We start from the raw sequence: 14407 nt of genomic DNA on the forward strand, positions 1-14407 counted from the left end.
ATGACAACTCAATCTTTAGATGTCAGCTGACATATCCCCTTTTCAAGAAAGTCTTCTTTTCTGAGAAACAGGATTAGTCCTTGACATTAGCTAATATTTATCAAATAAAACACCCATCATCTGTTATTGTAGTGACTAGTTTAATTGTTGTCTTTCTTGTTTCAGTGTAAAGTCTCTGAGGGCAGGGACCACTTCTCTCACTTCACAGGGCATGTATATGTGCTCAACACATTTTTGCTTGGCTGAATAAATGAAAAAATTTCCTAAACCCTTTAATTTATGAGATAAGTTTAGTTGTCATGGTGAATGAAGATTAGCTTACTGGAGTAATTATGTATTGCTGCATAACAAATGACACCAAAATGTTTTCCTTTAAAACAATTAACACATTATCTCACAAATTTCTGTGAACCAGGCAGCCAGGAGCACAGTCAAGTCTGTGGGCAAGTCAAGCCCACAGTGACAATTCAAGCCCACAGTGGGCAAGCCATGTCACAGTCAAGGCTGTGGGCAAGTCTGTAGGCAAGGTGTTGGCAGGGGCTGTGATCTCAGCTGAAGGCTCTCACGGGGAATAATTGCTCTAAGTTCAGACAGTGACCTCGATGGTTGTGGGCCAGAGGCTGGCCCGTTTCCCTGGGTGACCCACATCATGGCTGCTGGCCTATTGAGCATATATGAGACGTATCCCAAGACAGAGCCACAGTCTTTTTACAACCCAATCATGAAAGTAAACTCTTATTGCTTCTACTGTATTCTGTTCATTTGAAGTGAATCACTAAATTCAGCCCCTGCTGCAGGAGCAGGCCTTTCCCAGAGGGTCAACACCACTGGGCAAGGATGCCTACAGGCCTCCTGCCAGGCTACTTACTGTATATACTGTTATGTTTGCCATTTCATTATATAGAACTTTTGAAAGTAAATTCATGAAGGTGTGAATAGTCTATCTTTTATTTTTGTACTATATTTTCCAGATTTACTATTGAAATTTTTATTGTAATTACAAAGCTATTAATGTTTATTTCCTCTCTCTCTTTTAATGCCATTTTCTTTTTCAATTTCTCCATTATTATAGGAGATATTTTTTTAAATGTGTTTTTCTTATTCATGTAGTCTTTCAGGGCTTTATTATATGTCAGTTTTTTCAAACTTCTGAAAGTTTTAGATGTGGTAGATGAGCATTTTCTGTGCAACACAGTTCAAAGTTTATTTAATGCTATTAGGTGGCTCAGCTGGTAAAGAATCCGCCTGCAATGTGGGAGACCCGGGTTCGATCCCTGGGTTGGAAAGATTCCCTGGAGAAGGGAAAGGCTACCCACTCTAGTATTCTGGCCTGGAGAATTCCATGGACCACAGTTCATGGGACTGCAAAGAGTCGGACACGATTGAGTGACTTTCACTATTACCCTAATATGTCTGGCAGAGTCATTTTGATCTAAAGGCATCCCCAGATTTTTCAAACATTAAGAAACAGGGGGATATTGTCCTTGCTCACAGGAGCCAGAGAGTGAGATGTTGGGGTCAGCTCAGTCCTCTGGCTGCCTGAACCAGGGAGGTGCCCTGTGATGGGCTTACACACAGCAGATGTCTCGGCACTCAGGCAGGTAGGGCTCCCTTCTCTGGTCACATTCCTGTCACAAAGAAACCATGCCCCATCAGAACCCAGACACAGAGAGATGCCCATAAAACCAGAGTTCAGGATTCTCAGAAAACAAATCTGCAAGTAAACATAGAGTTAGGACAAAGAGCAAGCACTTTGCAGAGGCTAGCTGATGTAAAGAAACATCTCCAGATACAAACTGATAAAGATGATAACTAAAATGAGCATTGGACAAGCCTCCCTTGTAGTTATGAAATATGGGTTACACTATTTATACTATGTATAAAGTAGATAAGTGATGAAAAACCTACAGAACAGAACAGGGAACTTTCCTCAATGCTCTGTAATGACTTAAGTGGGAAGGAAATCCAAAGATGATACATGTATACATATAACTGATACACTTTGCTGCACAGTAGAAACACAACATTGTAAAGCAACTATGCTCCAATAGAAATTTTTAAAGGTAATAAACACACAAGAGCTTGAACATCTTCAAGCAATGACCCCACCAGGATGGATCTCTTCCCACAGCGATCCCTGGAGAAAGTGTCTCACCAGCTCCTAAATGAGGAAAAGCTGTATCTGAGAAATGAAGTGACTCCTTGTTCTCTGTAGTTTGATGTAAATATTATGCTCCAGGTGGTAGTTTCATAAGATGAGCATCATTAACATCCCTGGGTGAGGTTATTCCCTCCTGAGAACCCCAGCTATTAGTTTCCTCCTCCTTAAAGGGAAACTTCAGGTTCTGTTTCAGATCATTGAGCAACTTTACCCACTCCAGCCCCTGTGGTCATAGTTTTATGTTTCAAGAGGGTGAAATGAACTAGGCACATTTTTTTGAGAACACTTTCTCTCCCAGATGCAACCATGCCCATGAGTGCCACTCATCACACACACATTAACTGACTAAACTTTTGACACATCTTAGAATTTAATTTAATGCATCACACTTTGTTAAAATTATTTTTCTTTGGTCTTGGAATTAATAAAGTTCCAGAAAAGAGCACTTGTATTTTAAATAAATACTAGGAAGTTGACGTGGTCACAGATAATTTCATTTTCAATTGCATTCTGGATATGTGACGTGACACAGCAAGAGACTGAAATGAAGCAGAATGCTTAGAGACCAGTCCCCTGGTTAGACAAATAGACTTTCTACAGTCTGTTGGTTTCATTTCAGCTTCCTAGTGTAATTCTGATTAAAACACCATGCAATAGAAAAATCTCATTTTAATGGAGAAAACAGTTCTATGAAAGTATTTTTTGTGGCAGTCTCACCTCTTATTTGGTCAAAGGTTTTCATGTCTATTGTTCCTATGCTTTCATTTCTGACTGTATTATCCTTCTAGAAACTATCAGTATAGTTTTCAAGCAGGGGGTATCCCTTTTCTCTCACTTGTCTTCACACACCTTTAGGGATTCAAGAAATGTTAGAGTCCGGGATGTGCCATCCGCATTTTTGAAACGGCGGGTGAGCCCTGGCAGGCAGAATGCTAGGGCCTTGTCAGCACACACAGGGGGCCTGGCACAGGGCCCTCCAGTTCCTAACTCATGCTGTGACGGTAGTTCAGGATGCCACCACTCCAGTTACTCCTTTTGTGCCTATCTTTCTGATAAATTCTCATGGTGAAATACAGTCCTTTCACCGTAAACAGAGCAATACAAACTCACTGGCAATATTGTGTAGAGGCAACAGCTACTTAGGGGCTCAGATGGGGCACAATGTAGAAAGAGCTGGGGGCAAACCTGATGTGGGGTGCTGTGCACTGGCACGCTGAGAGAACTGAGTGAGCAGAACATTCTGGAAGCAAGTCCATACTGCTAGCTGATGCGTCTGTGGCCCCTGGAGCATGAGAGGGGCACGAGGAAGCCAGGTGGCTTTGATCTCAGCTTCGTCACTAACTTTCTCTTCTTTCTTCTTTCTCTTCTCTCCTTTGCAGGATTCACTGCTTTGGGGCCAAATCTTCTTTGTTCCTGTTCTAGTCAGCGAACTATGCAAATTCTTTTGAAATAGCCAATCCTATGAGGTCCTGTGAGCTTCCCTGGTGGCTTAGTGGTAAGGAATCTCTGGGTCAGGAAGATCCCTTGGAGAGGGAAAAGGCTACCCATTCCAGGATTCTTGCCATGGAAATCCCATGGACAGAGGAGCCTGGCGGGCTACAGTCGATGGAGTCACAAAGAGTTAGACATGACCTAGCGACTGAACAACAATGAGGTCTTGTAGAGAAAGTAGTCATACCGTGCTTTACAGAATCTCTGGATCAGGCGGCCAAATCCTGCAGCTTCCCCTGAACCCTCTCCCTGGCACCTGGGGGTTTCCAGAGCCCCTCCTCTGGTGGAGTCACAGAGCTGGACTAGCGTCTCTTTCTGCACCCAGGTGATGGCACAACCCATCTCCCGTGGCTGCTTCTACCACACCGCAGGTGCACAGGACCCCCCATCAGAGATACTCAAGCTGTCCTCTCCCCCGAGTCTTCTCCAGCTCAAGTGTGTCCAGTTTCCAGCTCATGGTCTGGGCTGGTTGTCATCTCCTCAACTCTATATGCTCTTCACCGTAAATCATTTTTATGGCTTCTATTCACAGAGGTATCCTGGCCGCCCAGCCTCTTCTTCATCTTCCTTTTCCTCTCTGGAAGAATCCCATGATATTCCATCAAGGGTTTCTTATTTATTTATTTTTGGTACTGTTTTATTTTAAGTTATTGCCCCCAATAACACAGCTCAAAGCCTCCTCTTTCCAGCCGCCCATGTATTTCACTTCCCAGGTGTATTATGCCTCTTCCACTTGGAAACTGGGGAATTATGCATTATTCATTGACAGGAACTTGTTCAACAAGGAAAATATCAGTATGTCTATCGCCCTACATCAAAGCATCTGATGTATCTTAAGATTGGGATTCATATTCCTGACTCAGTAATCCAACTTCAAAGAATTTGTCTTAAATTATCAGTGATGCAGCTAAAATTCTACAAGTCTACTCAGCGAAGATAACTTAAACGTGTGAGAAATCTGTAACAGTATCAATGTTTAAAGGTAATGTTTAAAATCCTCCCACTTAAAACAGTATTTACATAGACAATTTGAAGCCTCTGTGAGGATAAGTGAAGTTTAATGCAGAATTTGGAATCATAAATGATGAAGGAATAGAAATGCCCTTAATAGGAGAAAAAAAAACAGTAATTTTCACGTGGTATTTGCAGTTATAATACAAAGTTTATTTATGGAATTGCATTATATCTTAGTTAATGTGTTCAAATCATTTAACCCTGGAGATTTGAACCTAGGAAGGGACTAGATACACACACACACACTAAAAAAAAGAAGAATCATTTTCCCTGAAAATTTATAACTTATATTGGAAATCAGTTCATTTAAAAATCTAGCTATCTTTAACAGAAATGTGATTCTGGAAATGGCTGGGATGGAAATCTGGAACTCTGTTGATCAAAGGACATTAACAGTTGATACTCACTCAAAACAAACTTTATTTGAAAGCAGGAAATGCAGCTCTGTATAAAAACAAAGGTGAGCATGTTAGCTTCATACCCTCCAGGATCTGACATTACCTGAGGAAACTAAGTGTACACAGTGTCATATCATTTGTGTAAACATAGATATATATGTCCCTATGTATGTGTGCACTCAGTCACTAAGTTGTGTCTGACTCTTTTGAATCCCATGGACTGTAACCGTCTAGGCTCCTCTGTGCATGGGATTTCCCAGGCAAAAATACTAGAGTGGGTTGCCATTTCCTTCTCCAGGGGATCTTCCTGATCCAGGGATCAAACCTGCATCTCCTGCTTTGGCAGGCGGGTTCTTTATTGCTGAGCCACCAGGGAAGCCCACTTATGTATGTACATATATGTGTATATCTGTACATATACATATATATACACACATACACACATAACTATATTTCTTTATATATTTTTGCTGAATATATATTATATATTTATAGATGTTATATATATATTCAACAAATGCTTATATACATATTTATGAATCCTTGATTATCAAAGCGCTGCAGCTGTGACGGACCGCACAGAAGCTCAGCCGAGAGGAGCTACACGGGGCCAGAGGTTAGGGGCAGCGGCCGAGAGGAGCTACCCCATGTCCAAAGAGCGGCGGCTGCTTGGGCACAGGAGGGTCGAGAGGAGTTACTCCACATTCAAGGTCAGGAGGGGCTGCCGTGAGTACATACCCCTTGTCCACGGTAAGGAGCAGCGGCTGCTCTTTGCTGCAGAAGCCGTGGGGAGATACCCCACGTCCAAGGTAAGAGAAACCCAAGTAAGACGGTAGGTATTGTGAGAGGGCATCAGAGGGCAGATACACTGAAACTATAATCACAGAAAACTAGCCACTTTGATCACACGGACCACAGCCTTGTCTATCTCAATGAAACTAAGCCATGCCGTGTGGGGCCACCCAAGAAGGACAGGTCATGGTGGAGAGGTCTGACAGAATGTGGTCCACTGGAGAAAGGAATGGCAAACCACTTCAGAATTCTTGCCTTGAGAACCCCATGAACAGTATGAAAAACAAAAAGATAGGACACTGAAAGATGAACTCCCCAGGTCGGTAGGTGCCCAATGTGCTACTGGAGGTCAGTGGAGAAATAACTCCAGAAAGAATGATGGGATGGAGCCAAAGCAAAAACAATACCCAGCTGTGGATGTGACTGGTGACAGAAGAAAAGTCCAATGCTGTAAAGAGCAATATTGCATAGGAACCTGGAATGTTAGGTCCATGAATCAAGACAAATTGGAAGTGGTCAAACAGGAGATGGCAAGAATGAACATTGACATTCTAGGAATCAGCAAACTGAGAAGGACTGAAATGGGTGAATTTAACTCAGATGACCATTATATCTACTATTGTGGGCAGGAATCCCTTAGAAGAAATGGAATAGCCATCATGGTCAACAAGAGTCTGAAATGCAGTACTTGGATGCAATCTCAAAAACGACAGAATGATCTCTGTTCGTTTCCAAGGCAAACCATTCAATATCATGGTAATCCAAGTCTATGCCCCGACCAGTAACTCTGAAGAAGCTGAACTTAAACGGTTTTATGAAGACCTACAAGACCGTTTAGAACTAACACCCAAAAAAGATGTCCTTTTCATTATAGGGGACAGGAATGCTAAAGTAGGAAGTCAGGAAACACCTGGTGTAGCAGGCAAATTTGGCCTTGGAGTACAGAATGAAGCAGGGCAAAGGATAATAGAGTTCTGCCAAGAGAATGCACTGGTCATAGCAAACACCCTCTTCCAACAACACAAGAGAAGACTCTACACATGGACATCACCAGATGGTCAACACCAAAATCAGGTTGATTATATTCCTTGCAGCCAAAGATGGAGAAGGTTTATAGAGTCAGCAAAAACAAGACCTGGAGCAGACTGTGCCTCAGATCATGAACTCCTTATTGCCAAATTCAGACTTAAATTGAAGAAAGTAGGGAAAACCACTAGACCATTCAGATATGACCTAAATCAAATCCCTTATGACTATACAGTGGAAGTAAGAAATAGATTTAAGGGACTAGATCTGATAGAGAGAGTGCCTGATGAACTATGGACAGAGGTTCATGATATTGTACAGGAGACAGGGATCAAGACCATCCCCATGGAAAAGAAATGCAAAAAAGCAAAATGGCTGTCTGAGGAGGCCTTACAAACATCTGTGAAAAGAAGAGAAGCGAAAAGCAAAGGTGAAAAGGAACGATATTCCCATCTCAATGCAGAGTTCCAAAGAATAGCAAGGAGGGATAAGAAAGCCTTCCTCAGCGATCAATGCAAAGAAATAGAGAAAAACAACAGAATGGGAAAGACTAGAGATCTCTTCAAGAAAATTAGAGATACCAAGGGAACATTTCATGCAAAGATGGGCTTGATAAAGGATACAAATGGTATGGACCTAACAGAAGCAGAAGATATTAAGGAGAGGTGGCAAGAATACACAAAAGAACTGTACAAAAAAGATCTTCATGACCCAGATAATCACAATGGTGTGATCACTCACCTAGAGCCAGACATCCTGGAATGTGAAGTCAAGTGGGCCTTAGAAAGCATCACTATGAACAAAACTAGTGGAGGTGATGGAATTCCAGTCAAGCTATTTCAAATCCTGAAAAATGATGCTGTGAAAGTGCTGCACTCAATATGACAGCAAATCTGGAAAACTCAGCAGTGGCCACAGGACTGGAAAAGATCAGTTTTCATTCCAATCCCAAAGAAGGGCAATGCCAAAGAATACTCAAACCACCGCACAATTGCACTCATCTCACATGCTAGTAAAGTAATGCTCAAAATTCTCCAAGCCTGGCTTCAGCAATACGTGAACTGTGAGCTTCCAGATGTTCAAGGTGGCTTTAGAAAAGGCAGAGGAACCAGAGATCAAATAGCCAACATCCACTGGATCATCAAAAAAGCAAGAGAGCTCCAGAAAAACACCTATTTCTGCTTTATTGACTATGCCAAAGCCTTTGACTGTGTGGATCACAACAAACTGTGGAAAATTCTGAAAGAGATGGGAATACCAGACCATCTGACCTGTCTCTTGAGAAACCTGTATGCAGGTCAGGAAGCAACAGTTAGAACTGGACATGGAACAACAGACTGGTTCCAAATAGGAAAAGGAGTATGTCAAGGCTGTATATTGTTCCCCTGCTTATTTAACTTATATGCAGAGTACATCATGAGAAACCCTGGGCTGGAAGAAACACAAGCTGAAATCAAGATTGCCAGGAGAAATATCAATAACCTCAGATATGCGGATGACACCACCCTTATGGCAGAAAGTGAAGAAGAACTAAAGAGCCTCTTGATGAAAATGAAAGAGGAGAGTGAAAAAGTTGGCTTAAAGCTCAACATTCAGAAAACTAAGATCATGGCATCTGGTCCCATCACTTCATGGGAAATAGGTGAAGAAACAGTGGAAACAGTGTCAGACTTTATTTGGGGGGGGGGTTCTAAAATCACTGCTGATGGTGACTGCAGCCATGAAATTAAAAGACGCTTACTCCTTGGAAGGAAGGTTATGACCAACCTAGATAGCATATTTAAAAGCAGAGACATTACTTTGCCCACAAAGGTCCTTCTAGGCAAGGCTATGGTTTTTCCAGTAGTCGTGTATGAATGTGAGGGTTGGACGGTGAAGAAAGCTGAGCGCCGCAGAATTGATGCTTTTGAACTGTGGTGTTGGAGAAGACTCTTGAGAGTCCCTTAGACTGCAAGAAGATCCAACCAGTCTATCCTAAAGGAGATCAGTCCTGGGTGTTCATTGGAAGGACTGACGTTGAAGCTGAAACTCCAATACTTTGGCCACCTCATGCGAAGTGCTGACTCATTGGAAAAGACCCTAACGCTGGGAAGGACTGAGGGCAGGAGGTGAAGGGGACAACAGAAGATGAGATAGCTGGATGGCATCACCGACTCGATGGACATGGGTTTAGGTAGACTCCAGGAGTTGGTGATGGACAGGGAGGCCTGGCCTGCTGCGATTCATGGGGTCACAAAAAGTCAGACACGACTGAGTGACTGAACTGAACTGAACTAATTATCAAAAGAATAACAAAAATCTGCTGCCAATGTTTACCTTTGAAAACAAGACTCAGATATGAACCTGGGGCAAGAATTCACTTACAATTTTGCATCTTTCTGTATTCTTTGCTTTTCCTAATTTTCATTATTTACTTATTTTATGTGAAATGTGTGTATCATTGATGCCACTTTGGAATTGAGATGAAGGGCTGTGTTTCATGTCCGCTCCTGTGTGTGCCTCTTCTGTTTTAAACTGACCTACTGAATAATATATTGAGGAAATCATGTTCCTCTAGGAGATCTCCTCAGTCTCATCTCTCACAATGTGTAGGGAAAAGTAATTTTTCTCTCCCCTCTATAATTTCCCTTTTCTCTCTATGTGAGCTATTAACATAGCCTATTACATTGTATCAGGGATAGGAATATTCTAAAGTGAGTGAACTATTTTTGCAGGAAAATAAGAAGCTCTTTCCTGTCCAAGACTAGAGAAAGAATCTAAGATGTAGGGAAAGAGCTTTGGCCAAAGCCAGTCTCCATGAAAAGGCTTTAAAATGTACAGAGTTGAGGGGATGAGGAATCTTTGTCAGTTTCATTAATATGGAATTATGATACTCACCAACCCAGTGGGAGGCTTTCCTCAAGGCAGTAGATGTTTTCCATTTGAAGTATTTGAGGAAGAATATAAACACGATGAAATGTCTCAGGGTCTTTCTTTCCCTTCCCCTCAGCAAACTTACTAATGCTACTCCAGCAGGGACAGCTGAAACATAAAGTGTGGACCTCCCGGGATGGGGCAACTGGGGGATGCTTTGACAAAGGTGTGGGGAGCCTTCTCCAAACGTATACACAGGACAGACAGGAGTTCAAAGAGATACCGATGCTTCCAGAGTTGTGGGGCTGTGGAGAGGCAGGGAGTGAGGAGCACCCACAGGTGAGCCCAGTGATAGTGCTTAGAGGACCTGTTAGGAGACTCATGTTAGCCCCTGGCTTTGGTACCAAGCACAGTTGAATATGTACATTCCTTAGTTGTAGGATTCCAGTCCCCAGTAGATGCTTTAGGGTTTCTTGTTTGACCACCAGGTGGGTGCCTTTCCTGCTACTCCAAGTGCTGGCCCTTCTCTGGTGAACTACCCAGGAGTTACCTTCTGGGAGAAGCTGCAATCTTCACAGCCAGCTTGAAGATAACCATCAGCCAGTGACTAACTGCTTGAGATGAAATAACCCCTTGCCCTCGGGCAAGCAGGGCTGCATGAACTTCGGTTCAGAGTCCTCCACTCTATGAGTGAAGTTCAGGCTGGCCTTTATCCAAGGCTACATCCTCTCTAGCATCTTCCCTCTCCCCATTCCCTGTCACCTTCCTGCTTCATCTGTTTCCCAGACAACACTGTCTCCATAATTCCCAGGCTTCAGGCTCTGCTCACCAGGAATCCATTCTCAACAAGCTCTGTCTACACGTGTGGCTTCCCACAGATTCTACAGACCAAGGAAAAGAAGATCATCCCCAGCTCAATGTTCCTTTCAAGCCTCTTCATGCTCTACCCGCTCCCGCTTCCCAAAGGGGCCTTCTAATCCTCACTGCCAACCATGGGTTATTTTACCCATTTTAAACTCTATCTAAATGGAATTAAATACATGCAAGCTTTTGTGTGCAGCTGCTCCTACTCAATACTCTGCTGTGCTATTTGTCTTTATTGTTGTACAGTTATAATGTACCCATTAAACCACATGTGCGTTTTAATTTGTGTGTGTGTGCATGTGTGTGTCCATTTTATTCATAAGTCCACTTTATGAATGCTGTGGTGAAATGTATTTGTCCACGCTACAACTGATGGACATTTGAAATTTCTAGATTTTGGCAATTGTCAGCCACACTACGATTTGATGAACATTCCTATCCATGACTTGATGTCTACATGCATACATTGTCTCATGTGTGTTTTTAATTGCGTTGTTATCTTTGTAAGATTTATTTAAGTATTTCCAGATACAAGCCTGTTGACAGCTGTGTTTGAGCCAACACCTTGGTCACATTTCACTTTCCCAGGGCTGTCTCAGTGTACACAAACTTCAAGTATATACCAATTATCACTGTCTTTAAAATGTACTGTATCTTCTTAACACTTTCTCTATCTTGAGGTCATAAAGATATTCTCCTATAATATCATTTAAGCCTTTTGGTATTTTCTTTTACATTTAGATTTAGAATCCATCTGAAATTAATGTTTATATTTGGTGTAGTGGTGGTGGTGCTTTAGTCATTAAGTCGTGTCCAACTCTTGCAACCCCATGGACTGTAGTCCACCAGGCTCCTCTGTCCATGGGATTTTCCAGGCAAGAATACTGGAGTGGGTTGCCATTTCCTTCTCCAGGGGATGTTCCCGACCCGGGAATCAAACCCAGGTCTCCTGCATTGCAGGCAGATTCTTTATCTTCTATATATTTTTTTTTTGTCTCTTCCATCTTGATGGCTAATTGACTCAGCACCACAATAAAAAGAAACAACAACAACAACAAAATACTTCCATTTTACTATTCTGAAACACTATGTTTATCATAAATCAACTGTTTATATAAGGACATGTATAACTTTGGAGTCTCTATACTGGTCCACTGGTCTGTCCACTCTTGGTGAACTATTGCCAGACTAAGCAAATTATATAGCCTACTAGGAGGTCTTGATACACAGTATACATATCTTCCAACTTGTTTTTTTCTTTAAAAATATCTTGCCTAAACTTGTTCCTTTGCAATTTTACATAAATTATAGAAACAACATGTTAATTCACACATTCTCTCTCTTTCACACACACATGCACACACACACACAAAGGCATAAGTGGGTGGATTATTATCATGAATGTGCTAAGTCCATTGATTATTTTGAAGCCTGACAACATTGCAGTGTTTAGTTTTCTCATCCATAAATAAAATTTTGCTTCCATTTAAGTCTTCTTTATTTATGTTAATATTATTTAATAGTCAGCTAGAGGTCTTAAATATTTTTGCACATTAATATATGTACATATATATATATATTTGATCAGAGTAGGCAATGGCAACCCACTCCAGTACTCTTGCCTGGAAAATCCCATGGATGGAGGGGCTTGGTAGGCTGCAGTCCATGGGGTCGCTAAGAGTCGGACGACTGAGCGACTTCACTTTCACTTTTCACTTTCATGCATTGGAGAAGGAAATGGCAACCCACTCTAGTGTTCTTGCCTGGAGAATGTCAGGGACAGGGGAGTCTGGTGGGCTGCCATCTATGGGGTCGCACAGAGCTGGACACGACTGAAGCGACTTAGCAGCAGCAGCAGCATATATTTGATGTTCATTGCTAATGTGAATTATATCCTTTATAACTATTTTATAACTGCTTATTACTGACATAGGGAAATGGTTCATTTTATTTGTTAGCCTTAAATTCAGACCTATTTTTTAAATTTTCATAATTACCTGCAGATTTCAAAAAAATTCAGTGTGCCATGTGTGATGACAAAATGTATTTTTATTTCCTATCTTTATGCATATATATACACAGGTATGCATACAAAAATATAAAGTTTGCATTGAATAAAAGAAGTGACACCCACACTCCTATTAACTTAATTAAACAAGAAGGTTATTAGATTGAGGTGGCCCTAATGCCTCACCGCCTAGCAAGCAAATCAAAACCTAAACCTATAATGCCTCAAATTAAAGAAATCACACCTAAGGATGATCCATCACAAACAGCCAACTAGGCTCCCCAAATAGACAACTGCTTAAGCTACAGTGAATCGTAATGCTCTTAGTTTGCTTTTTTTTCTTTTCTGAGTCTTTTCATAGCTCTTGTGGGAGGAGTTCTTCTAAAAACTCATGGTTTGGTGCTGTATGATTCAAATCGACTTTTTTTCATATAAACTTAAAATTAGGTCACTCACCTGTAGCCAGACATCCTGGAGTGTAAAGTCCAGTGGGACTTAGGAAGCATCATAACAAACAAAGCTAGTGGAGGTGATGGAACTCCAGCTGAGCTATTGATGCTGTTAAAATGCTGCACTCAATATGTCAGGTAACTTAGAAAACTCAGGAAGGGAAAATACTAGGTTTCATTCCAATCCCAAAGAAGGACAATGCCGAAGAATGTTCAAACTACCACACAATTGCACTCATTTCACAAGCTATCAAGGTAATTTGCAAAATCCTTAAAGAGAGTCTTCAACAGTATATGACTGAGAACTTCTAGATGTACAAGCTGGATTCAGAAAAGGCAGAGGATTGAGATATCAAATTGCCAACATCTGTTGGATCATAGTAAAAGCAGAGAATTCCCCAAAGCATCAACTTCTGCTTCATTGACTATGCTAAAACCTTTGACTGTGTGGATTACAAAAAAAAAAAAATGTGGAAAATTCTTAAAGAAATAGGAATACCAGACCACCTTACTTGCCTCCTAAGAAGTCTGTATGCAGTTCAAGAAGCAACAGTTAGAATAGGACCTGAAACAATGGACTGGTTCAAAATTGGGAAAGGAATATGTCAAGGCTATATATTTTCACCCTGCTTATTTAACTTACATGCCAAATACCAGGCTGGATGAAGTTCAAGCTGGAATCAAGACTGCAGATAGAAATATCAGTAACCACAGATATGCAGATGATATTACCCTGATGGAAGAAAGCAAAGAGAAGCTGAAGAGCCTCTTGATGAAGGTAAAAGAGGAGAGTGAAAAAGCTGGCTTAAAACTCAACAGTCAGAAAACTAAGATCATGGCATCTGGTCCCATCACTTCCTGGCAAATAGATGGAGAAACAATGGAAACAGTGTCAGACTTTATTTTCTTGGGCTCTAAAAATCACACAAATGATGACTGCAGCCATGAAATTAAAAGACACTTGCTCCTTGAAAGAAAAGTTTTAACAAACCTAGCATAGTAAAAAGCAGAGACCTCACTTTGCCAACAAAGATTCATCTAGTCAAATGCATGGTTTTTCCAGTAGTCATGTATGGATGTAAAAGTGGAACCATAAAGAAGGCTGAGTGCCAAAGAATTGATGCTTTTGAACTGCAGTGTTGGAGAAGACTCTTGAGAGTCCCTTGGACTGCAAGGATATCAAACCAGTCAATCCTAAAGGAAATCAACCATGAATATTCACTGAAAGGACTGAAGCTGAAGCTCTAATACTTTGGCCACCTGATGCAAAGAGCTGGTTCATTGGAAAAGACCCAGATGCTGGAAAAGAGTGAAGGCAGGAGGAGAAGGGGGTGAAAGAGAATGAGATGGC

The 14407-nt window shown here is 41.5% G+C and overlaps 1 protein-coding gene across 1 annotated transcript; it reads left to right on the plus strand.

Annotated features, from left to right (window-relative positions):
* Positions 1-3863: 3863 nt before the first annotated feature.
* On the plus strand, positions 3864-10807 carry LOC145522778 (uncharacterized). Its single transcript, XM_081531745.1, has 3 exons — positions 3864-3977; positions 4422-4634; positions 5621-10807. The coding sequence occupies exon 3, from the start codon at positions 6571-6573 to the stop codon at positions 7765-7767; it is 1197 nt and encodes a 398-aa protein (XP_081387871.1). The 5' UTR covers positions 3864-3977; positions 4422-4634; positions 5621-6570; the 3' UTR covers positions 7768-10807.
* Positions 10808-14407: the final 3600 nt, after the last annotated feature.

Source organism: Giraffa tippelskirchi, chromosome 10, assembly GCF_054371585.1.
Source record: "Giraffa tippelskirchi isolate mGirTip1 chromosome 10, T2T-mGirTip1v1.2.pri, whole genome shotgun sequence".
NCBI classification, from domain to species: Eukaryota; Metazoa; Chordata; class Mammalia; order Artiodactyla; family Giraffidae; genus Giraffa; species Giraffa tippelskirchi.